Source organism: Clarias gariepinus, chromosome 10, assembly GCF_024256425.1.
Source record: "Clarias gariepinus isolate MV-2021 ecotype Netherlands chromosome 10, CGAR_prim_01v2, whole genome shotgun sequence".
Lineage (NCBI taxonomy): Eukaryota > Metazoa > Chordata > Actinopteri > Siluriformes > Clariidae > Clarias > Clarias gariepinus.
The window spans coordinates 22,120,596-22,146,908 of record NC_071109.1 but is presented as its reverse complement, the minus strand read 5'-3'; the positions used below and the strand labels follow the sequence as shown (position 1 = coordinate 22,146,908).

The 26,313-nt window shown below is 38.5% G+C and overlaps 2 protein-coding genes across 2 annotated transcripts; one reads left to right on the top strand and one right to left on the bottom strand.

The window, feature by feature from the left end:
• Positions 1–1,289: 1,289 nt before the first annotated feature.
• Positions 1,290–18,843, top strand: loxl3a (lysyl oxidase-like 3a). Its single transcript, XM_053506448.1, has 14 exons — positions 1,290–1,429; positions 2,782–3,064; positions 3,338–3,501; positions 7,635–7,840; positions 11,713–11,902; positions 12,150–12,330; positions 12,466–12,620; positions 13,740–13,901; positions 16,487–16,646; positions 16,770–17,013; positions 17,343–17,458; positions 17,712–17,848; positions 18,117–18,228; positions 18,331–18,843. The coding sequence occupies exons 2-14, from the start codon at positions 2,785–2,787 to the stop codon at positions 18,402–18,404; spliced, it is 2,181 nt and encodes a 726-aa protein (XP_053362423.1). The 5' UTR covers positions 1,290–1,429; positions 2,782–2,784; the 3' UTR covers positions 18,405–18,843.
• A 681-nt stretch (positions 18,844–19,524) lies between these two features.
• Positions 19,525–22,279, bottom strand: tubb4b (tubulin, beta 4B class IVb). The gene is made up of 4 exons (XM_053506449.1): positions 22,110–22,279; positions 21,186–21,294; positions 20,938–21,048; positions 19,525–20,753 (listed from the first exon to the last, which is right to left on the bottom strand). The coding sequence occupies exons 1-4, from the start codon at positions 22,164–22,166 to the stop codon at positions 19,693–19,695; spliced, it is 1,338 nt and encodes a 445-aa protein (XP_053362424.1). The 5' UTR covers positions 22,167–22,279; the 3' UTR covers positions 19,525–19,692.
• Positions 22,280–26,313: the final 4,034 nt, after the last annotated feature.

Genomic DNA, 26,313 nt, shown 5'->3' with positions numbered 1-26,313 from the left:
CAATGCATAACCAAAACACTCAGAACTTAAAAGGAATTTCCTTAGTGAGTAAGAAAATACTCCAGACTTAGAGCAGTGATCCTTTACTGTGCCAAATTCAACACCAATGTGGCAAACTGGTCAGGCTCTCTGTGTTTTCAGCGAAATGTTAACAGGGTTTTTTTATTTTATTTAAACAGACGTCGATTATTTCCCCTGATCATTTTTGCTTATTTGTCACACATCAAATAAATTGTAATATTACACAAAAGAAACCAGAGTAAATACAGTTTTTGAATGATGATACCATAACCTGTCCGTCCCCAGCTAAATCATGACTGAACTGTGATTAACCACATTAGTGGGAGAGCTGAGTTAAATTTCACTTGCCACACCCAGGCCTTATTACAGCCAGGCCTGTTGAATCAAGAAAGCACTTATATAAAACTTTTCTGACAAATTTAATTAAAGCATGTTCAAGATATTATGTTAAGGATGTGTGTATGTATGTGTGTGTGAGTGTGTGTGTGTGTGCATGTGTGTGTGTATGTGTGTGTGTGTGTGTGTGTGGGGGCCATAATACATCAATTATCAAATTGTACGGTACAAATTCACAAAACAGACTGCTGTTCAAGGTATGCATATTTAAAGATATGGGTTAACTTATGCAACTGCCTTGCAGTATTCTCCCCCTTGAGCTTTTCCATATTGTCTATTAGTGTTACTTTAACATAAATAAATTATGAATGAACCCTTAACAAATCATATTTTACAAAATTATTTACAAAAAAATACAAAAAGTAACTAAATATGTATTTACATTGTTTCTATAAAAGCATAAATATATTGTTTAAAAGGAAAGCATAAATTAATATCAATATTTTGTCCCATATTTAACTGTACTGTATTAGTTTATAGTTCCCCCTATAGCCCCTAGTGGAATAACTGAGAACAGCATTTCACTTCTCAAAATTTTCACCCCAATTAATAGGCCCAAATATATATATTTTTTTTTCAGAGCACAAAACATTCATTTTTCACATATGGTCCAATTGCAGTGGGCCATATGTTTCACTCCCCTGTTTCAAACAATAGATGGGGACTAACAAGAATAGTAAAAAAAAAATTTACTGTGAGATATCTGGTAGTTGAAAGAGTCAGCTCGTATTCCTGAGCCGAGCAGAGTTCTTTGACTCCCTGAAAAAAGCCATCTTTCCATCACTAATGCAAACACATAGAGCAGTCTGTGCCGCCCCCTTTGGAATCTGTTGAAAGTAGGCAGTGAGGACTCAGTGAACTTCTTCTCACCACAATCCCAGTGCAACCTCTGTCTCCAATCAGCTCTCTCGTCCGTGAAGCTGAACACAGTTACTGAACAGAGTCTACAGAAAGCACATTTTGTGCCATTAAAGGGAACTGAGCAGGTGTGAAGCAGCGCCTATAAACCCAGGTAGGATGAACTTGGGATTTTCTTTTTAATTATTTCCAATTGGTGCAGAGAAACTTTGCAAAATTTGGCTGAAGCAAGTCCAGGATAAACATTGCATTGCATTACATTCCACTAGCAGTTTTGCAACAGCTAGTATTATAATAGATACAGCTGGAGTTCATTGGTTCATAAAAAACTTTGTAGTTTCAAGATGCCTTACTGTGTTGAGATCAGTCGGGAAGGAATGTTTAAAAAAATCAGACAGTTCTTTCAATATAAAAGCCAACATGAAGTTTAAATTTATTGTAATAATACAGTTGAAATGATTAATGTTTTTACATTCATTGTGCATTATCTAAATTTCTGATATAATTCAGGTCATAATAATATATAAAAATTTATAAATTCTATTAACTAATTAAAAACCATATTTCACTACCAATGGTGTACTGCATTTTATACATGATCCCTTACTTGACTTCTATATATGAATTATGCAGCAAACAGTTATTATAATCATCATATGGAACAAATACAGTCACAAAATATAAAATAATAACATGTAGTTATAATGTATAAGGTAATATTTTAAGCTTAAACATAGAACCACATTATATATAGTATATAACTTTATTTGCATATTTTAATAACAAGTGCTTATTTAACTGTCTAGATGGATTTTAGTCCACTGCTCCACTTTTTCCCCCTGAATTTATTTGTGTGCTTGAATATATTTTATTATATTGTGTTAATAGAACTATTCGCTATCTGATTTGTGTTGATTAACTGCCAGCTGTTTTTTCTTCTCTTTCTTCCTCTCTCTCTCTCTCTCTCTCTCTCTGTTGCAAACTCTTTGCTTTTTATGATGATTAAAGGAATCCTACTTGTATGCAACCTCACACTAAACTGAGGTTAAAATAAAACAGTTAATGTCTGGAGACTGACGGAGTAATTATGTTTTGTTATGCTGAATGCTGAATGCAAACTATGTAAGCTTTAGTGCTGATTTTCCTGCTGCAGATTAATTTTGGGGGTCTGTGGTAACCCTCCACTCCTAGCTCAATGACAAGCAAGCTTTTAATAACCAGCATGCTAAATTACTGAAGATTTAGCACTGCTGGATTCAATGCCCTTTAGTTTGATCGACCCAGGTCTGAAATGCTTTACGGTTGTTAGTGAACAGTTGGCATTAGGGGAACCGTAACTAGCTTTTCCAGCTGTCTGAATAAAAATATGTGTGTCTAATGTGTAGATGTAGAATATATATTTATTATAATATTAATATTATATTATTATTACGTATACAGTATTCAGACACCACGGGCCATCATTTTTAGAATGTTCTCTGTCCTTGTTTCTCTTTCTGACTTTAGACCATGGGGAGTGTTTGGGATGCAGTGCTGATACTGGGTTGTATGTGGCTCCCCTCCTGCTTGTGTCAGACTTTCTCTCCTCAAGCTGCCAAACTAAAGTTCCGTCTTGCTGGCTACCCGCGCAAACACAACGAGGGCCGGGTGGAGATCTTTTATAACAGCGAGTGGGGTACAATCTGTGACGATGACTTCACTCTGACTAATGCCCATGTGCTCTGTCGCCATCTAGGATTTGTGAATGCTATCAGTTGGTCACATAGTGCCAAGTATGGACCGGGCACAGGTTGGTCTAACAGCTGTTTCCTTCTGTGATTTCGAAATGAGGACACAATATGAGTAATTCATAATTTTTTAAAAGCTTAATGTAAGAAAATACTGTATACCCTGTGTGGTAAAAAAAAATGGAAAAGGAGAGAAGTTGATTGGTGATTATATGGTTTTAATATTACATCACTGCTGAATTCTCATATCTGATCTTTCCTGTCCTTGTTTCCACTTGGCTTGCAGTACATACTATCATGCTCATTAACTTAGCTCCACATTACTCTCTCTGCAGGTAAGATTTGGCTGGATAACGTAATATGCAGAGGCTCAGAAACCAGCATTGAGGATTGTGTGTCTCGAGGGTGGGGCAACAGTGACTGCACTCATGATGAAGATGCAGGGGTTGTCTGTAAAGATGAAAGGCTACCTGGGTTTTTGGAGGACAATATCATTGAGGTTAGTGAATATGTCAAGAAGAGGAGATGTGGTTCTGAAATACAGGGGGAATTGACTTTTAAATTTCCAAACCCCATTTTTACTATATGTACCACTGTTGATCAACATACAGCAATGGTGTTACTACTACCTATTCCTTGTAAAACCTGGGCCCTTGGCATGGAATCAATCATGCAATCACTTTGTATGTTTTAAAATAACATTTCTAAGCTGATAATTTGATATTTATATGTGTATTTAGTGTTAGTGTGTGTGTTGCCCAAGTACATTGTGCTGCAAATATTGTTTTTGTGTGTTTCCTCATGTTGAAACCAATTATCCTGCGTCAAACTGAGCAATTTGAGTCAATTATCGCAATGACACCAATTCTATAAAAACAGGATACAATAGGATATCAAAGCAATGTAATTATCTAAATGCTGTGTGTATTTTTTTTATTTTTTTAAAGAATGAACATTTTTTTTTATTTACCTTAATTACTTGGAAAAATATTCATGTAGGTTATTTAATAATCTTAAAATGCACTCTAAATATATTTTTTTGTGTAACTTTGCATACTTTTTACTGGGGAATAGTAATCATCATTTGAATTAGCAATCTGTGATGTAACAGTGGGTTTATTCTCTACTCTCTCTCTTTGTTCTTGTTTCCCTTCTTTCCCCATCTGACTGCTACAGGATGGGGTTTAAGAGTGTAGAGGGAACATGTAGAAAGATTTCAGTTAGTGCTAGTTGTGCAAGCTGCTGCAGCTTTTGCAGGAAATTAACCTCTTATGGTTTGGCTGCCTTTGAACTGACCTCACATCCTCACATCAGACGGAGAGTGTAGTAGTGAGAGAGGAGGGGTGGGCGACAAACAGCTGCATTGGGCTCTACTTTACACACAGACACACACACACACACACACACACGCACACACACACACACACACACACACACACACACACACACAATCACACACACACACACAATCACACACACACACACACACACACAATCACACACACACACACATACACACACACACACACACACACACACACACACACACACACACACACACACACACACACACAGCTAGTCAGGAATATTGCATATTATTTAAGATTTAAGGTTGATTTTTTCCATAAGTTTTAAAAATCCTTGAGGTAAAGAGTTTATTACGTAGTTAAAAAATAAACATTAATGATGAGAATTCTAACTACATGGGCATAAACCTAAAAAGGTAAAATGACTTACCATCAAAAAATGAAACAGGGAGACTGGAAACTCAGCACAAAGCCACTCACAAACAAATACCCACATTTTCCCACACGTGCAAATGCACAGTTATAAAGAAACACAAAACAGATGCAGAGTGAAAGGAAAAGGTTCTTATTCTGTTCACTTCACTTGAGTGTGTGTGTGTGTGTGTGTGTGTGTGTGTGTGTGTGTGAGAGAGAGAGAGAGAGAGAGAGAGAGCATGGACATGTGTTTAGCTCACATCTGGATTTCTTGCATATTTTTTTACAGTTGTCCCAATTTTTAACTTTTATGATTATATGTCATACTTTTATTCAGTCACTAACACTAATAATAATAATAATAATAATAATAATAATAATAATCGTGCTTAAGCCAAATTACATTTTTTTTTTTACAATAGCTATAACCTGTTGTACTAGGCTATTACTTTAGGTCATAGAATTTTTATCGTGCTATAATTTTCCCAGAATGTACTATCTGGGAGATGAGTCATGTCACATGGACTTCTTTCTTGTTAGATAGAAACATTTCACTACTAATACAAGTAGCTTCTTCAGTCTGAGGGAAGTTGGTAAGTTTCACATATTTGTATCCTCTAGAGTCAAGGACAACAAGTCTCTAACTCCCTTACTCTTTGACGACTCTGCCTCTTACTCTTATCTCGTCCATTGTTCACCTACAGAGCAACAAGCCCTTTCAGGCAGGGAATCATCCTAGAGGATACAAGTATGAGGAACTTACTAACTTCCCTCAGACTGAAATAGATACTTGGGTACAGAATGTACTATATAAATATTACAAACCCCCCCCCCCCACACACACACACACACACACACACACTCACACACACACACACACACACACACACACACACACACACACACACACACACACACACACACACACACACACACCAGCAAGCCATAACATCTAAACCCAGTACATTAAGCCCAATATTGTTCCTCTTGTGCCCCTCAAGGCATGACTCCACAAGACCCCTGGGGGTGTGCTGTAGTGTCCGGCACTGGGATATTGAAGGATGTCTTTGGGCTGCAAGTTGTGGGGTGGATACTTCATAGATCTAACTTGTTTTGTCTTGTGCATTCCATGGATGCTTGGTTGAATTAAGATCTGGAGAATTTGAAGGCTGGATCAACAACCTTGAACTCTTTGCCTGCTAAGCCCCTGACATGCCAGACACTGGGTGTTCTGATATCTTTCTATCATAGCCAGCATTTTTTTTTTTTCAGCAGTATGTTCTGTATAGTCTTTTCTGTGGGATCAGACGAAGCAGGCTGGCTTTTGATTATAGATGAGCCTTGGGTGGCCTGTAACCAGGTTAATGGTATATAATTGATAATTAATGTTAATCAACTCACATGGCGATGACGTTAGTGTTGTAGCTAATCAGTGTGTATGGTACACAACACTTACTACACCACCAGAGTTTAAAGCTGGATTTTCATCCAACTGAGCATCCATGCCCTGGTAGGACAAGCATAACCTACACAAAATTCAGCTTTTTTTTTGCATTTTTAATGTTATGGTTAGTTGGTATGAACACATAGTTGCAAACTACAGTGGACACTAATATGATACCTCTAATGTATTAGACACTATATGTATTAAAATTACTTATTATCTTAGAAAATATAGTATTTGTGTGTCTGTCTAGTGTTTTATTAGAAACAAAAGTAAAAGGACCTTATGACAACTAAGATGGTTTGTATCTGGATAATAGATTTGAAATGTTAGAAGAATATTTTTTTAAACGAGTCTAAAATAGGTATAAGGTGACGGAGAGGTCAAATAATTCAAAGGGTATGGGTTGTCATGGGAACATCATTCAAACCATATGTCTAACTAACCATAAACATCTGGGTAAAAAGAAAGTTTCATGGGAACAAAAAAAGAGAATGTTAGAATGTTTTGGAAAACTCAAACTATATATTTAATAGATAACTGCTTCATGACCTGTTTCATTTGTACCAGTCACTCCCATCATTTGGATTATGTTTTTTATAGCATTTTTCACCCCTACCCTTTGCAGCAATCTAAATTTTAACCAAATTCAAACAACACGCTGCTACAATAAGTCTGCACGCTGAAATTAGAATAGATCTGAATTAGACTAGCAATTAGTATTCCTCTAAAATACATGTGTCCAACTACATAAACATGTGCACCAACACCAATAAGAGAAATGATACTTGATTGCACCACAGTGAAAATGTGTCTTGAAGTTGCATATACAGTATGTATTTGCATATACTGCATGAATATGCATATTTCATATACTGTACAAAAGGTTTTATTACCAAAATAAAATCTGCTATATTAATTTATTACTTTTGTAACAAATATTCACAGTAGATATATTGTTGCTCCTTCTTTTTGCGATTGGAATTACTTGCTTTTATGAAGTAATATGATATTATGTAATTTTAGCCTGTGGTTTGAATCGCACAAGCACAGCTGTTAACCTTAGATATATTGATCAGTACTTGAAACCTTTTAATATCCCAGCTTATTATTAATATATTCATCTTGGAGCAGATTATTCAGAAGCTCTTCTGAATTATTCAGTACCTACAGTGAAACTAATAGGTAAGGTAAGTAGTTACAGAAGTGACAAATGTGAATCTTGGCCCAACAAGGTTCTTGGGAATTTAAGGGCTGAATCTGCAAGGGAGGTTTATTAACACTTACGGCACTTGTTATTAATGGCTAGACGTAATGTAATATAATGTCCAAGCAACTGAATTCCTAAAAATATGCCATTTTAGGAAAGCAATCCGCACACTGATTGTTAAAACCACCGTTCTGAAAGCATTACATTATAAAATAATGCATTACATTATTATTTTTCATCTTTTGCTGCTGTTATAGATGCAGGTGGATGAGAACAGGTTGAAAGAGATCCGCTTGCATCCTGTCAGTGATCAATTGCCCACTACTGAGGGTGTGGTGGAGGTGAAGGATAAAGATGGCTGGGTTCACATCTGCAATAAAGGCTGGACCAACGAAAACTCCCGTGTGGTGTGTGGAATGATGGGGTTTCCCTCAGGCAAGACCATTTCAAAGAAGAAATACAGGTATGAGATCAGGCATTACATGTGGTTACTGTAGGGAGTTCCCAGATTGATGAGAATGTGTGGGCACAGTGGATCCATATCTACAACCTTTACCAGGAAGTGATTACTGAAAATGGATTCAAATGATTGAAAATATGCCTTATTTCATAGTTTTTATAACTTATTCGCGTCCACCTCCAGATTTGTCCAGACTTCCTATTGTAGAAACCATAACAAGGTATAAGAAAAACATGATAGAAAGAAAAGCAAGGCATGAATGTTAGAATGAATCATCGGAACTGCTGAATGCATAGCTGAAGCTCGAGGAAAAAAAGGCGTCCACAAGAGCTCAGCTGCCGGCTGCTTTTTGATTCATTTATATATTTAAATATTTTTTTCTTAGTCATTGAACGTGAAGTGTTTATCTTCATTTAATGCACTGAGAAGTAGCTGCTCAAAGAACACATCCTATGTAATTTAAAGATATTCAACTTGAAATAAAGTACACAGTATGTGTATTTATGTCCGTACAGTATGTAGACTTTAGACTTTAGAGTATATAATAGATCTAAACATGTAAATTCCAATACTATCCTACACTAAAATGGACCCTGATATAGCACTGATGAGACATCACTAGTATTTTATGGTGCCTGACAGTTAACAACTTTCATCTGTGAAACCTCATGCCAAAATCTTGTTGAATAATTTAAGCCTTGGGCCCAATCTTTAGTGAGTTTATGGCTTGTCCAGGTGTAATATATTTTTGCCTATTTCGAAAGTGGTTCTTTAGTCCCTCCTGCTCTCTGTCTGTCTTTTTCACTCTCTCACTCTCTCTCTCTCTCTTTAACCGGGGTCCACGTCACAGACACTCTTGCAGATTCACACCAGATGGTTAAATTTAAGCAGAGAGTGCTGTGCTAGACAGACCGTGTTCATGAGTGAGTGCACTGAAAAAAGAATAATGAAAAAAGGGGATAAAAAACAAAACTCAACCAAAAAGTGGCTGGTGGAGTTTATCAAATTATAAGCTTTAAAAGGTAAGAAAGGTACTGTCAGTATATATTTGCAAATATGTTGTACACTTACAGAAATTATAGTACTAAAATGTAGTTATCCTTGTTCCTGAGTTGGTGCTCTCATTCAAGGCTACTGTACATCTGCTATACCATAATGTACAGTGTACAGTGGTACAGTGTACACATGTACAGTGTCAAAAAAAAAGTCATACACATTTTGTTGAATCACCTTTTGCTTTGATTTGGCATGTATTTGAAGTGGCCTAGTTTTAATAAGCTTGTGTAATGTCGCAACATTTATATCTGTCCAGAGTCACATTACTTTCCCTCCAATCTCTGGTATTGATTATGGGAAAGTCATTTTATTGCGTAAGGCTTTTCCAGCACAAGATTTCCAATGGGGTTAAGGTCTGGATTCTGTGGTGGCCAATCCATATCTGAAAACGATGTCTCGTGTTCTCTGAACCGAGTTGAACTTGACAAATCCTAACATTGTCAACATGTTGTAACATGTTCTTGGAATATGTTCATGCCATCAGGGAAGAAAAAATCCCCTGATGGAAAACCTGGTCATTTAGTATATTTAGGTAGTTAGATGTCCTCATTTTTTGGGAATATAACGACTTTGCTGAACCTAGACCTGACCGACAGAAGCAATACCAGATCATAGCACTGCCCCACAGGCTTGTACCGTAGGCACCAGGCATGATGGATGCATCACTTCATATGTCGCTCTTCTTACCTTGAATCTTCCTTGAAAATGATGATACAGCACAATTTCGCTAGGTTTCAATAATGTCTTAGGCAGTTTTTCAGCCGACTTTTTTTCTCTTTTTCTCTTGATGCAGAGCAATACTTTGACCCTTCTAAAACAGAGTAACAGAGTAACAGGATATGTCTCTGACATGTTTGTTTAAGAAATGAGAAGCTACTCACTGCATCAGTTAGGGCTAAATAACCACTTTCTCACTTACTCATCTTCTATACCGCTTTATCCTGTATTCAGGGTCGCAAGAACCTGGAGCCTATCCCAGGAGGCATAGGGCACGAGGCAAGGTTCCCGTTTAAGGTCCTACCACAGAGATGATGAACATGTAGTTGAAATTGAGCATACACAAACGTTGCTTCAAATGTATTTGAGTCTAAAAATACTGTAGGATGTTAATTCAACAATCATGGTGTTTATTCAACACTGAGGATTTTGCTGTGTATCTATATTTTGAGCCCTGACACTACAGCCTTACTTTGAGCACAGACAGTTGCATGGGAGTCTTACATGTGCATAATTTGTGACCTCATACCATTGTGCATCCTTTTTCTGCTCACTGTTATGGGTCATTTCTATGATAACTTACCAGGGGTGTTTAAGTCAAAACGGGACTTGTGATGAAATGTGAATGAAGCCGTAAAACTGACGGACATTAAGCACAGAATGGTGTTGAGTAAAATATTTGAAGTGCAAATATTTTATAGAAGACTGATGATTAATAATCCTGGCCAAGGAGGCTCAGAGCCCACTGCAGTTGTTCTTGTGACCATTCATAGTGGAACACCTGATGCTTAAAAATGATGAATGATGGATAACTTTGCCAATTTATGGAACAGACACAGACAAAACTGTTCGTGGGAACTGTACACTACACAAACACCATGCACACTTGGAAAAGGCAGAATAAACAAAGACAGGCATTGGGAGTCATTGGGAGAAATGTCACTCATGCAGTACCCCATGATCAAGGTTAAATCAGGTACCCTAGACTGCTTAAGTGCTTAAGCATTGCTACTCTTTCTGCAGATATGGTTTTAATGATAAGAAATAGATTTTTTACAGTCTGAGAACATGTTCTTCTCTAAAGCTAATGCAATGCTCTCAATGAAAATGGCCCTTCACTAGTTATATCATAGCTGATTTTTTCATAGTTATGCAATATCTGATGGTAGGAGCTAAGATTTAATCTTAACGGTGTCAGGAAAAAGCCTAAGCATGTCTAGAGCAAATATTGCCATGTGTGTTGCACACTCAGTAGATGGAGACAAACACATGGCATAACTTACACTTAACAATGCATAAAATTAAATGCTATGCAAGCAGTATGTTGGTGAGTAAACAGTCTTGAATTAGAATCGTGTGGTTCGTATTCAAATAGACTTTACACAAATATATTTTAACATCAGGTCAATTAAAATGGTCTGTCCTTGAAAATGTAGTGAACTATACTGCATTTTTGTCAGTAAGCTGATAGAATGTTAGAAATGTGTTAGCCATGTTAAACGAATCGAGGTGGCAATATTAGGCTGCCAACATTGACCAGGAAAGGTAAAACAGGCCATTTATTATATAACCAATTATTATTTTTTCCCCCAAATTTTCTCCCTAATTTAGTCGTGTCCAATTCCTCCCCGTCACTAGGGGGCTCCCACATTAAGGCTACTACCACCATTCAATCGGGAGGGCCGAAGACTGTCACATCTTTCCTCCGAACCGAACATCTTTTCGACCGCATCTTTTTTCGAACTGCTTGCTCACACACTGTGGGGGCGGCGTAACACACTCAGAGGACAGCGCTATCCGTTCCTTCCGCTTGCGTGAGCTCACAGACGCCCTGATTGGCTGTAGAGTCGTGATTTTTGTGGGAGAACTAAGTACCTTTCATCCCTCCCCTCTGAGCTCGGTTAATCAGCTCTCTCTCGACCTCTGGCTGCGAGAGGTTACAGCATCACCCGGCAATCAAACTCGCGATCTCCGGGTAATAGGACGGACACTTTGATGTGTTTATGTATCTATATTTTTAAAGATAGTAAAACAGCAGTTTTAACATTTTCTGTTGTTTGATGATTTGTTTACTGATGCTTTTATATTATTGTTGTGTCCAGTCACAATCGTGTATATAGGATTCACTCGGTGGCCTGCGGTGGAAACGAAGCTCATTTGTCTGCATGTACCATGGAGTTCAGTAAGAACACCAGCATCCCCTGTCCTGCGGGAGGCCCTGCTACAGTCAGTTGTGTGCCTGGGCCCCAGTTCAGTCAAGGCCACAAAAACAAGCACAAGAAAAAACGCACAGTAAGCTCAAACTTGTTGCCTCTTAAAGCAATAGTGGCTTCTGTAGGAGCACATTTTACTAGCAGCTTCATGCAGGGCGCTGAAACTGTATGGCACGGGTTTTTACTAAAAGGTCATTGTAGTGTAATATGAATCCTGTAATTAAATATACTTTACAAACACCATATTTTTTCATTCGTAGTAAACAATTACACAAGTAATTAGTATAAAGAATACTAACAAAAGTAGTTCTTTGTCTCTGACCCAGCCTAAGGTCCGTCTAAAGGGTGGTGCAAGGACAGGGGAAGGCCGTGTGGAGGTGCTGAAGGGCTCTGAGTGGGGTACAGTGTGTGATGACCTCTGGAGCTTACCGTCTGCCAGTGTGGTATGCAGAGAATTGGGCTTCGGTACTGCTACAGAGGCGCTAACTGATGCACGCATGGGCCAAGGTAGATTACTGAGCACACAGCTTGTAGGCTTTCTACAGAGCATGCGTGCATGTGATACTATTATTAAGTCAGTTTTGTGCAAAATATTTATTGTGCTCATGTTCATCATGAAATGTAATATTGTGTTAATCATAGGCACAGGACACATCTACATGAATGAGGTACGGTGCCAAGGGAATGAGAAGAGCTTGTGGGATTGTCCTTATAGCAACATCACTTCAAAGAAGTGCAAACACATGGAGGACGCCTCGGTCAAGTGCAACGTCCCTTACATGGGCTTTGAAAAAAGGGTCAGAATATCTTCTTCTAGGAATATAAGATTAGTTTGGTCTAATAGACAGAATAGCTGTTTATATTTGACATTATAGAGTATATTTACAAATATAAAACCATATGAAATGTTTTTCCTGCTTGACAGATTTTTTTTAGGATATTAAAATAAAGATTTTGTGCATGCCATTTTTTCTAAGGTGTCTCATTTATTTTCTGTTGTACTATAGCCAACTCTGAGATCAAGTACCTGTATATTACACTTGTTTTGTTAGGATTTACTTAAATGGGGTAGAATTTAAAATTAGATTAACTTTGTTAAGGAGGCGGCACGGTGGTGTAGTGGTTAGCACTGCCGCCTTGCACCTCCAGGGTCTGGGTTTGATCCTGTCTCTGTGTGCATGGAGTTTGCATGTTCTCGCCGTGCTCAGTGGGTCTCCTCCCACAGTCCAAAGATTGGCATTCCCAAAGTGAATGAGTGTGTAAGGCTGTGTGGGCCCTGCGATGGATTGGCACCCTGTCCAGAGTGTAAGTCTCCTGGGATTGTGCCTTAAGTCTCCTGGGATAGGCTCCAGGGCCCCTGCAACCCTTAATACAGGATAAAGCGGTTTAGATGATGAGTGAGTGAGTAACTTTGTTAAGATTAACATGTGAATCTAATGTGATGGCATACATTTTGGTTCAGTTTTAAGCACAGTTAGTATATTCTTACTGTCAGTCCCAGGGTTATGTCAAGAAGGGCATACAGTGATAAAAACCTGTGCCAAATCAAATATGTTAATCCTAATTATCTTTTGTGGTGACCCCTAATTGAAGCACCCAAAAGAAGTAGTATGATGGCATACCTTTTGTTTATTAAATGAGTTGACAAAGTGTTTATTTAAATACTCTTTTACCTAAAAAGTATTTTAAAAATATTTTTAGATTAAACTTTTGTATATATATATTGTGTCGAGGATATGGTTAAAAATTCAATTAAAAAATAATAATAATTGCCACTATAGTTGGTATTGCCGCTTAACTGTAGAATCATGCAATTTCACGGATGCTTTGCCTACTGTAAATGAACCACTGGTCTGAACTGGCTTTTATTTCTATATTTAAATTTGCACTTTGCTGCTTGTCTCTGCCCATACCAGATCCGTCTGACTGGAGGCCGTACACAGTTGGAAGGCCGGGTGGAAATTCTGGCTGATGTTTCAGGGGAGTGGGGCCTGATCTGTGGGGATGACTGGACTACTCGGGAGGCCATGGTGGCATGCAGGCAGCTGGGACTGGGACATGCCAGCAGTGGCCTTAGAGTAAGAATTCACTGAATCCTGAAAAGAGCATGTGTAATATATCAGAGGTACCCGGTTAAGTTAACAGAGACTTACTAGTGTTTGTTCACCAACATGTTTTTTTTGGATTTAATGTTCGGACTTTTTTTAAAGCAAAAACTTTTGCATCAAATTTTGAGAGATGTATCTGACTTGACCTCATCGAAGATAAACAATTTATAGATCGCTATCTTAAAACCACAGATAGAACAGTGCAGCGAGATGCTGCCAGGAGCACGGATAGCTCTAACGCACCAATTAATCAGCGTATGAAACGGGAGTGGGTGTCTATAACAACATGCTGGGATTGTAGTTATCTCAGGATAAGAAACCAAACACATACAGTCTGTGGTGCAGTACAAAGCAGGTTTCGTTCGTAGATCCAAGCTGTGGACTGACAGATTCCAGATGGATCAGCATACTGTAGACTGTGACACAATCAAGTTCAGTAATGTGGTCCTTTTCATAACTGTGAAACTTGCTGTAGTACAATATCACAGAAATTTGTTCATTCATGGTTGAGTTGGCTCTTTAGGTGAACATGGAGAATGGGTAATGAGTGAAATATAAATCAAATGTCCTTTGAAATACCATTATAAATAGTTTTGGGAATGGAGAACCACAACAAAAAAACCAAGGACATGCATTTGGAACATGTGTTTAATATTTTGCATCGGATACGTCTGTGGCAGACAACATAGCAAAAAAAACAAAAAAAAAAAACATATAGAAGAGATAGAAGCATAAAATTATTCAGTTACATTAGAAGCTCATTTAAGTTACCCTCATTTAGGACTCTTATTTAAGTGAACATTGAGAGTGTCTGGTACATTAAGTAAGGACAGGCTGTTAGATCATTAATTGTTTAGATCAGATTTTCCCAACTTTATTAAGTAGACTCATATGGCAGCAACTTAATGCATACAGACATGTAAACATGGCCAAGACAATCTACTGATGTTCAAACCAAGCATCATAATTGTGAAGAAAGGTGATTTAAGTGACTTTGAACATGGCATAGTTGTAGGTGCCAGACAGGCAGGTCTGAAAACTGCTGATCCACTGGAATTTTCACACACAACCACCTCTACGCTTAACAGAGAATGGTCTGAAAAAGAGAAAATATTCAGTGAGTGGCTGTCCTCTGGGCGACAATGCCTTGCTGACGCCAAAGAATAGGCAAAGGTTTTCAAGCTGATAGTTGGGCAACAAGATGAAATACTGTAACATCTTGTTACAACAAAGGTATGCTGTAGAGCATGTCTGATAGCACAGTATGTTTAACACTGAAAAAGGTGAGCTGCAGCAGCAGAAGACCAGACTAGGTCAATCAATCACATTGGAAAAGTTTGAAAAAATGTTTCTTGGTCTGATGAATTTCAATTTCTACGGAGACATCCGGGTGGTAGGGTCAGAATTTGGCTTAAAACATATCAACTGTTCAGGCTGGTGGTGGTGTTGTAATGCAATGGGGATGTTATCTTGGCTTACTTTGGGCCTTTTAGTACCTTAGTATTGTTGCTGACCATGCTGACCACAGCATAAAGTCACAAAGGTAAATCATTTTAAACTGGTTTGTTGAGTTGACTGTACTAAATTGAGATCCAAACCAGATCACCAGATCTCAAACCAAACAGAGCACCTTTGGGATGTGGTGGAATGGGAGATTTGGATGAATGCGGAGCAACATTGGGGTGTTATTATGTCACTATGGATGTTTGGACCAAACTCTCTAAGGAATGGTTCCAGCTCCTTGTTGAGTCTATGCCATAAAGAATTGAGGCAGTTTTGAAGGCAAGAGGGGGTCCAACCCAGTACTAACAGGGTATAGCTGTACCTAATAAAGTATGTATCCTATGCTGGTTATACTGTACAGTTAATCAACCATTAAAAGAACACAACTATTTGTGTATAATATTTCGCTGTTTAAAGAAAAGGAAGGCACAGATGAAGATTCAATGATCAAAAATGTTCTAAATGTGTCCATAAAACTTATAAACCATCTGTGTTTTATTGGTAAGCTATATCAAATTATTCGACTTATTGAAAAGAATCCAAATAAAACCGATCTATTACTTGCATATAATCATTGAAATATAAAGGCATGACCCTGTTTAGTAGAACTGCAAATCAGTTAATATTGACTTAGTTTATACACTTCATCAGGGAGCTCAGTGAACTGCCCTAGCAGGTATTGCAGATCTGTTTGATTGGGGCAGGACAGAGCATAAGGGCATGGGACGATCTGGCTCCAGATGGAGGACCAGGGAGGCCATGGAGGCCTGGCAGTTATCACGCCTTGGCTAGGGCCAGCATGCAAACATACTGTAATAACGGAGGATATCTGCGGTATGAATAAGCATCCTGAATTGAGATGTCCGTTAGGTTTGTAACAACAAACAAATGCACATGATTTTATAGTTGGGAATGTGTATTCGAAACATCTAAACACAATCAATCTGGTTTAATCTGCTGCTATTAACAGACTGCTTGTGCGCCATTATTATAATAACAGATGAAGTCTCTTGTTTTACTGTATAATTAGCATCATCCTCTTTGTTACTAAGGAAACCTGGTACTGGGAAGGCAGTAACGTGACTGAGATGGTGATGAGTGGGGTGAAGTGTCGTGGAGATGAGATGACTATAACCGAGTGCCAGCACCATAGTGTTGTCAACTGTAAGAGGGCAGGAGCTGCATTTGCTGCTGGAATTATCTGCACAGACTGTAAGTAATACATGCATTGACCAATCTGAGAGACAGCACCTGGTTTATTATTCTTTTTTAGGGATAAATGACAAGGCTGTTTCTTAAAGGTAATAACCAGTGAACCTATCCTCACCTTCTCAGCTGCATCAGACCTAGTGCTGAATGCCCCTCTGGTGGAGTACAGCGTCTACATAGAAGACCGGCCACTGCATTTGCTCTACTGTGCAGCAGAGGAAAACTGCCTCTCGAAATCTGCAGCCAACGACAATTGGCCGTATGGGCAGAGGCGTCTACTTCGATTCTCCTCAGAGATCCACAACGTGGGCCAGGCTGACTTCCGTCCCCGTTTGAGCCGTAATTCCTGGGTGTGGCACGAATGCCACAGGTAAACACAGGGCAGATAACCAGTGCTGCATTGTTCAATGTCATATTAATGACAATTCCAATCATCAGTTTGAGCTGAATGTACAGATCCATAGTGTTAACATGGATTCAAGCCTCATTGATAGTGTTTGTTAAGGTTTAAATAACACATAGAAGCTTAGTACTACATAATATTCTAGTCACATTTTATGCATTGTGAGTAAGCATTAAAAGTGAATAAGTGTAGTTTTATACCTGGACATGGTTGTGAGAGCAGCAATAATTCCTGCTGTAATTTTGCCAGCTGCACTCACTACGTGTGTGTGTGTGTGTGTGTGTAACCCTTACCAGGCATTATCACAGCATGGATATCTTCACCAACTACGACCTGCTGGATCTCAACGGCACAAAAGTGGCAGATGGTCACAAAGCCAGCTTCTGTCTTGAGGACACAGACTGCAATGAAGGTAAGGCAGGGGTGAAGATTATGGTGCTTTTGATATGCAGAGCCCCAGGCTGCACATCTGGGCCTGATTTAGCATTTTATGGGCGCAATGTAAATTTATGGCATCTGAATGTGAATAATCAGCATGTGCAGAGAAAAGGTGGCACAATCCACATATATCAGATAACACGTTTCTTCTTATGGTTGGACAGTTTTCAGGTTATATGTCTACAGAAAATGAGAAGCCAAGTAATTTGTTAAATTTATTGCTCCAGGTGTTTCAAAACAATACCAGTGTGCCAATTTTGGGGAGCAGGGCATCACGGTTGGCTGCTGGGACACGTACAGGCACGATATAGACTGCCAGTGGATTGATATCACTGATGTTAAACCTGGAAACTACATACTGCAGGTAAGCACTAAGATACTAAGACATACTACAATACACACCTATATTTTTGGAACACAAGCTGGAATGACATAAATAGTGTGCTTGGAGCCTGCACTCTAGTGGCTGATATTTGATACTGCAAAAGCACAGCAGATTCCCATATACAGTATATAGTAAAACTAAGTACTAGTTATTCATTAGAATGAACTTTAACTGATCACAGTCTTTATATCTTTACCACCTTATTCCTTCAAAATGTAAATAATTTTGCTGTTTTTGTCTCTTACAGGTTATACTGAACCCTAATTTTGAGGTAGCAGAAAGTGATTTCACTAATAATGCTATGCGCTGCAACTGCAAATATGATGGCTATCGGATCTGGCTGCATAAATGCCACTTAGGTAACTAGCAATCCTATTTGCATGGATGGGATTTCAACTCATGTATTATCTACCTTACATGCAAAACAGTCAAATAATTTTTATTTCATCCTTTATTCTTAGGTGATTCATACAGCGAAGAAGCGGAGAAAGAGTTTGAACTATATCCTGGTCAGCTGAACAATCAGATCTTATAACATCAGCCACCAACAGATGGAAAAGCTTTAAGCCACTATGAGAATAGCTTTATAATGTACTCATCTATTTATTCTTACTGAACACCATTCTCCCACAGTGTCCGCCAAGTCCTAATCAGATACATCTCTGTATCAACGTCTGGTTGCGATGGACAACCTTTTAAACTGACAAAGTGACACAAGAACTTGCTCACAGCCATGTTGAAAACCAGTCGAACAACAGGCCTTAAATGAGCCCTTTGTCTGAAGAGTCGGAAAAGGAAATAGCTAAAGGGAGCAGCCCAATTTAGTACTTCCTCAGTAATGAACCAGTCCAGGTCAAATTCTTTTGAGTCTATATTCTAGAGAAGTAAGCCTTTAGCAAATTTTTACATTTTTAAGAAAATGGTTATAATGTATGCATTGATGAAACATTGAATATATTTTTCAGCAAAATGTCTCAACTGCCTATTTATCCCTGGTGTGTGAATGGAGTAATATATAAACTTCTGTAATCTTAAACTTAGTAATATTTATGCTGATTTTTACATGGGCATGTAAACACCAGCCATGTTTATTACATTTCAGGCATGTGGGTACATCTTTGAATCTAATCTGTGTTTAAACCCTGACAGAAAACTGATATTTAAACTATGAAAGCAGTATTTGTACAAACCATACTCCACATTGGGCATCTGAACCAAAACTCCACAACTAAAGACAGTTTAAAAAAAAAAAAAAAAACTACTGTTACTGGCTTGTCTTTGAGCACTGGATGTGCTGCCAATTTTTTTTATGAATTATCTGGAAGAATCAGCCAAAACGACTCAGCACACAAGACCATAATTATTTCTGTCTTTAAAACTACATTCTTGTAACACAAGTAGTTAAAAAGTACTAAAGCAAAAATTTGTATTTGCAATACATGAATGCTGTAGTTGGTCACACTGCATATATGTTTAAGTGGTGAAAATGTAAAATCCAAAACCTTGACCATTTTATTAAATTTTAACTTTTCCCTAATTAAGTGTCAAACTGACCCGCATAGCAAAACACTAAAGATGAATGATTCATCTTTATAGTTCAACAACTATACTAGGGTTTGATGGATTAAATCACTTCAACAAATACTGAGACCATAAATATTTAATTGCATGTTTTATTGGTATTAGACAGACAGAACATTGAAGGAACATTAAAGTGAGAAAGACAGAATATGAAAAACAGCTCAACTCAACATTGGGTGGAAAAAAAAGCAGAAAGTTGTGACCGGAACACAGAAAAAAAGACTGACAAAACATGTATGTATTTAAGCTATTTCCTCTTCTCCCTCCTCCTCAAACTCCCCTTCATCTTCAGCAGTTGCATCCTGGTACTGCTGGTACTCTGACACCAGGTCATTCATGTTGCTCTCAGCCTCTGTGAACTCCATCTCATCCATACCCTCACCTGTATACCAATGCAGGAAAGCCTTGCGCCTGAACATGGCCGTGAACTGCTCGGAGATGCGCTTGAACAGCTCCTGGATAGCAGTGCTGTTGCCAATAAATGTGGCGGCCATTTTCAGCCCACGGGGTGGGATGTCGCACACAGCAGTCTTCACGTTGTTGGGGATCCATTCAACAAAGTAACTGCTGTTCTTGTTCTGAACGTTAAGCATCTGCTCATCCACCTCCTTCATTGACATGCGGCCACGGAAAACAGCAGCCACCGTGAGGTAGCGACCGTGTCGTGGATCACAAGCCGCCATCATGTTCTTGGCATCGAACATCTGCTGGGTTAATTCGGGAACAGTAAGTGCACGGTATTGTTGGCTACCTCTGCTGGTTAGAGGGGCAAAACCAGGCATGAAAAAGTGCAGACGTGGGAAGGGCACCATATTAACAGCCAGTTTGCGCAGGTCAGCATTGAGCTGGCCAGGGAACCTCAGACATGTTGTGACTCCACTCATGGTGGCAGAGACTAAATGGTTGAGGTCACCATAGGTTGGTGTTGTGAGCTTGAGAGTGCGGAAACAGATGTCATATAGTGCTTCGTTGTCAATGCAGTACGTCTCGTCTGTGTTTTCTACCAGCTGGTGGACAGACAGTGTGGCATTGTACGGTTCCACCACTGTATCAGAGACTTTGGGTGAGGGGACAACACTGAAGGTGTTCATAATGCGATCAGGATACTCTTCACGGATTTTGCTGATGAGCAAGGTGCCCATGCCTGACCCGGTACCACCACCCAGCGAATGGGTGAGTTGGAAGCCCTGCAGACAGTCGCAGCTTTCAGCCTCCTTACGCACCACATCCAAGACTGAGTCTACCAGCTCAGCACCTTCAGTGTAATGGCCCTTGGCCCAGTTATTACCAGCACCACTCTGGCCTGTGGAGAGAAAGCATCGATTGTTATACATGAATCCAGCAGAAAACAGTAGGCAAATTCACTTAAATTTGACTGCAAGACCGATAAATCAGAATCAGATTTACTCCTTTGCATCTGTATAGGAGCCAAAAAAAAAAAAAAAAAAAAAAAAAAAAAACGATTAGGGAAATTGTGTAATATTTACCAAAAACAAAGTTGTCAGGCCTGAAAATTTGCCCGAAAGGCCCAGACCTCACAGAGTCCATGGTACCCGGCTCCAGATCTACCAGCACGGCACGAGGGACATACTTCCCACCTAAAAGGATTAATAATTTTTTTAAATACAAAAAAATATATATATATATTTTTATTGTTTTTTTATGTTATAACCATCTTATCTTCTAAATGTCATTTGAGATATGTAATGTTAAATGGGGGGAAAAAAAACCTTACCCGTGGCTTCGTTGTAGTACACATTTATTCTGTCCAGCTGAAGATCACTGTCACCATGGTAACTGCCTGTAGGGTCAATCCCATGTTCGTCACTTATGACTTCCCAGAACTGGGGGGGAAAAAAAGGTAATTTATTTGTGGGGGGTAAAAAAGCAATTTGTTAGTTTTGGCTTATAAGCTTAACCGTGGAACAAACTAGACTGACCAGACCACTGAACAAAAGCAGGAGAAGCCTTACTCAAGCCACCACTTGAAACGTTATACGCGCATGAATAACTATTCCGGCAAAGGCGTAAGTTAGTTTGTCCATTCTCTAAAGACAGTTTAAGCCGCCGACGCAGACTAGTCGGTTCATGTCTCTAAATTAATTTTTTTTTTTTATGTAACATACAGGCTGAAATAAGATTAACACGGTTATTCGGACAGGGAAGAAGTTTCCGGCGTGGCCGCTCTCCGTGAGATTAACCAGATACAACCGGCCATGTTAACGGCAGGGCGCGCGCGCTCCGGCCAACACCCTTCAGCAGCTGCATTGTTTCGCCATTAGTTCACTCAGAGCAAAACGCTTGTCAGGGGAAAAACAACTTCTAAAAAATAGTTTATTACCGTTTAACCTTTACACCGATCGGCGTTTTACTAAATGTGAGATTTATTACTGAGACCGATAGTTAAAGGACTAGTACAGTGACTGCATTGTTTTTCAAAAAAGTTAAAAACGTTTAAAAAGCTACAAAAGACTGTAACCGAACCAGTGATACAAAATATATAATTTTGTTACATAAAATACGAAAATAACGAACTGTGGACTATTAAACAACAACCAAGAGCTAATAGACGAGGCCTCCAGGCAGTGTGAGAGAAAGGCCCGAAACATATATATAAAACGCGGATACGCGTTAAAAAGGCAATTTTTGTACTTCTTACCTTGGCACCAATTTGGTTACCGCACTGTCCTGCCTGCAGATGAACAATCTCCCTCATTCTGTATGCCGTAGAAAGACAGATAAACTGAAAGAAAACTCGCTTGACTCCGGTGACAATGAAGCCGTAATTTGAGATGTACGTCTAGTTATCCAGGCTGCTGAAATCACCCAAGCTTTCCCGTTGGTCGCTTTATGTCATGCGCCCGCCTCCCTGATGATTTAATTGGTTCAGGCTTCTCGCAAGCCAACTGACAAATTTATGACTATTGGATAAAGTGGCATACACTCACTTGTGATTGGCAGATATTATTATTATAGCCAAGTTTCAAATTTTTTCATGTTTTTATCTTACCTTTTACTTCAACGGTGATATTCAAACGGTTTTCCTGAGCGTTAAAAACAACATTCAGAAAACACTGTAGTCCAGCTGTTCTTAAAAGAAAACTGAAGGAGAGCCAGGGACACCTGAATTAAAAAATATATATATTTATTATAGCCATGCACATCACAACACATACTTTTTTATAGAATACATTTATAATTGAGTTCTAGCTATGCTGCATGATTGACAACTTGTATTGAGTTTATTATATGAAAGCAAATTTTGTTTTAAATAATTTTGCGGAATTATAATTATTTGAATTACATCAGCCTTTCAAAAACGCATTTTGAAATGTAATCACTGCTAAATCGTTAGTTTTGAATTGTCACTACTACTACATTTATTAAACTGAAATATTTGACTTTGAAAAGCAATATCTTTAAATTTATGTGTAGTGAATTTTACATGAAATTCTAAATCGCCCATTTCAAGCTGTGAAATTTTAAAGTCTTGATTTGAATATACATTTAATTCAATATTATCAAATTCAGATAAAAAAATCACCTGCCTAATATTTAAAAACGTATATTCAGTATGTCCTATTTCATGAAGCTCAATTTAGATCTAGAAACTGATCCCAAGTCAAAATTCTTTGAAATATTTTTCAAAGATTATTATAATTCAAATAATTATGATGGCAATTTTGTCATGGCACCTCCAGGTGCTGGATTCGATTCCTGCCTCAGGTCTGCGTGCATGGAGTTTGCATGTTCTCCTCCTGGTACTCCGGTTTCCTCCCACAGTCCAAAAAACATGCAGGTTAGGCTAATTGTCATTCCCAAATTGCCTGTAGTGTGTAAATGAGCATGTTAGTGAGTATAGGTGTGTGACCTAAGATGGATTGGCATCCTATCCAGGGTGTATACTGCCTTGTGCCCTAAGTCCCCTGGAATAGGATCCAGTCCCCCCATGACCCTGTACACAGGATGACCTGGTATAGACAATGAGTAAGTGAGTGAGTACGTGAGAGATGATGCCAATTTGCTTCAATGGTAATAATAATAATAATCATAATGAATTGGCCAATAAATAATGTCAGCTTGAATCTCTTATGTCTTGTAGCAGCTGAAAGTAGAATACTCTATTTGTATTACAGTATATGCATTTATGTAAATAACATTCATGAAAAGCATACAGTATGTACTTTGGGGTCCATTTAATGTATTTCCACGGTTAATGGCATCACTGAATACAAAAGTAAAGACCCTAGCATGTGTTTTAAAAGATAATGAGATTTGAAATAGAAAACTTCAGGTTAGTTTTAGTTAGCTGTCCCCGTAAGTTGTTAAAAGATTTGTGGGAAATATTGGTCACCGATGTGCTTGGCAGACTTGGTCATGTATGTTAAACAAGCCCTGAGCGTTACACTGTTTTTGTCAACACAACCAACCTATGTCCTTGCAGCAAAACCTTATACTGGGTTAATAATGTATCACATAATGCCACACTCCTGCCATCTAAATTTTAACCTATCACTCAAAAGTGATAATGTTACAATAAAAATGTTCCATTGGTACTGGGGTGTGGTTCAAAGTACCAAAATATATTTTTTCCACAGCAGAAAAACCATTAAAGGGTGTTTTTACACTAGGCACGATTGCTTTGTACTGTGCCCAGGAACATTTACGCCTCCTTTTCCACTCTCCATATTGTTAAATCTAAACAGGTTAGATTGGCTTCCATATGTGATTCAATTTGTGCCCAAGTACGCTGTACTGTGCCCAAGACCACCTCTTCAAGCGGACTGATCAAAATGAGCCTGACTTTGGGGTCAAGTGTTCTTAGAAATGATCCCAGGTCCCTGATGTGAAAACACCCCTTAATACACTATAGTCAACTTAGGGTAAGTTTCAGATAAATTTAAATACATTGCTTTCTTTTCCTTGTTTTAGGAACATGGTAGTGCCTGTAATTAACTGGCTGTCAATTAGCATGAAGAATTTATCCACAATCAATATTTTCTCTAAATCCAGGCCATGTTTTTCTATGTAACCTCTACAAAATGGGAAGGAAAAAAGAAAGACACTGTAGCACTGTCTTTTATGCTCTTTTATGTGCTGCTCTGGGATGCTGTAAAGAGGGAGAAAGTCATGATGATTCCAAGGGGCTTTAAGTGACAGGGGATCAATTCACACAATTTGCTGCTTTGTCAGGATTGGAGAACAGTTATATTGGTGTTCAAGGGACCCAGAATCTCTAGTGCTGCTGCTTGCCTCTTTTATCAGAAAAATGCTTGTAGGCCTTAAAAGCATTTTTTTGTTTTGCTGTTTAAAAAAAATAAACATACAGTATATACTGTAGGTCTCAGGAGGAGGCACAATGTCTTAGTGGTTAGCAACAGGCCTTGCACCCCCAGAGTGGCTAGGGTCGATTCCCGTCTCTGTGTGCATGGAGTTCGCATGTTCTTACTGTGCTTGGTGAGTTTCCTTCCACAGTCCAAAAACCTGCAGATAAGACTAATTAGCTTCCCAAATTGCCCGTAGTGTGTGAATGAGTGTGTGAGCATGTGATTGTGCGCCCTGTGATGGATTGGGACCCTGTCCATGGTATACCCCGCCTCGTACCCTAAGTCTCCTGGGATAGGCTCCAGGCCCCTCGCGAGTGACTGTATACAGGAAAATGCGGTATAGACGATAAGTAACTGACTGAGTGAGGGCTCAGGATTAAGCAATATATAGTGACATATCCTTTTTAGCATAACCTGGGCAATATGATTAATGGAATTTTATTTCAAAAAAATAATTAGAAGTGGAACATTTTTGTCACGTCATTCTCGTATTTCAGTAATGGTAAAATTTAAATGTTATTAAAGTAATGATAATGACAGTTTGTTCTACCCAACATATCCAAATGCACATTTTGATGTCTGAAGCCTCCCCGTTAACACACACAGGCAAGGCTTCCAAATAAGAACATATATATATTTTTTTTTACATCATTGACCTGTGCTGTGTTACCAGGACAGATCTGTGCCTTTTGGGTTTTAGACTTGCGCTGCATATAAAGACTTTTTTCTTGGCTGCTGTGTCATGTTAATATAATACATACTGTATAATGAGTTCAAACAACACAAATTTTACATCTAAATAATTTTAGGAAAATTATTAACAACAGGATCATTCAATGAAATGCTATAGTATACAAAGAGTATTTTACTTATTCATTAGACAAACTGACTGTGCTGTAGTCATTGATCTTAACACAGGTTCTCCAGGCAAATCATATACCAACATGTTTCAAGGGCCAAGCATGTCCAAACAAATGAAATGTTAATATTTGTAGAACACCAATACTCAAGAAGTCATGATGGCATAGAAAGCTTTAAAACTTTAGTTTTTCTGAACAGAAACAATATTTTAAAGTTCTAATTCCTGGGTTTTATGCTTTCTCTTTATTGGGAAACCTTTCAGAACTAAATTTATAATATTGATTAGGACATGTAATTAGCTCGATCACTAATTCGTTTTGTTATCGCTGCATCTTTGAAATCTCTGCAATGGTGTACATCTAATGTTATGGGAAAATGTTCAAGTTTAAGCTATGCTCTCTTCAAATGACACTGGAAAAGTAAAAAATAAACTTATTAACCGGATTTATATTTCCATTTTAGGCATTTGGCAGACACCCTTATCCAGAGTGACTTACATTTTTTCTTCTTCTGATTGAGATTCATCTCATCTAAGCAGGGTTAAGGGGTTAAGGCTCTTGCTCAAGGACCCAACAGTGGCAACTTGAACTTGAACTGTAGTCCAATGCCCTAACCACTTAGCTACCACTGACCCCCATAATGTAATATTTATACCGTATATAATATCCCTATAAT

Coding starts and splice junctions, on each gene's coding strand:
- loxl3a (XM_053506448.1), top strand. CDS start 2,785: ATGGGGAGTGTTTGGGATGCAGTGCTGATACTGGGTTGTATGTGGCTC. Junction 7,841..11,712: donor ATTTCAAAGAAGAAATACAG/GTATGAGATCAG, acceptor TGTTGTGTCCAG/TCACAATCGTGTATATAGGA. Junction 13,902..16,486: donor ATGCCAGCAGTGGCCTTAGA/GTAAGAATTCAC, acceptor TTTGTTACTAAG/GAAACCTGGTACTGGGAAGG.
- tubb4b (XM_053506449.1), bottom strand. CDS start 22,166: ATGAGGGAGATTGTTCATCTGCAGGCAGGACAGTGCGGTAACCAAATT. Junction 21,049..21,185: donor GTACTACAACGAAGCCACGG/GTAAGGTTTTTT, acceptor TAATCCTTTTAG/GTGGGAAGTATGTCCCTCGT. Junction 20,754..20,937: donor GCCTGACAACTTTGTTTTTG/GTAAATATTACA, acceptor TTCTCTCCACAG/GCCAGAGTGGTGCTGGTAAT.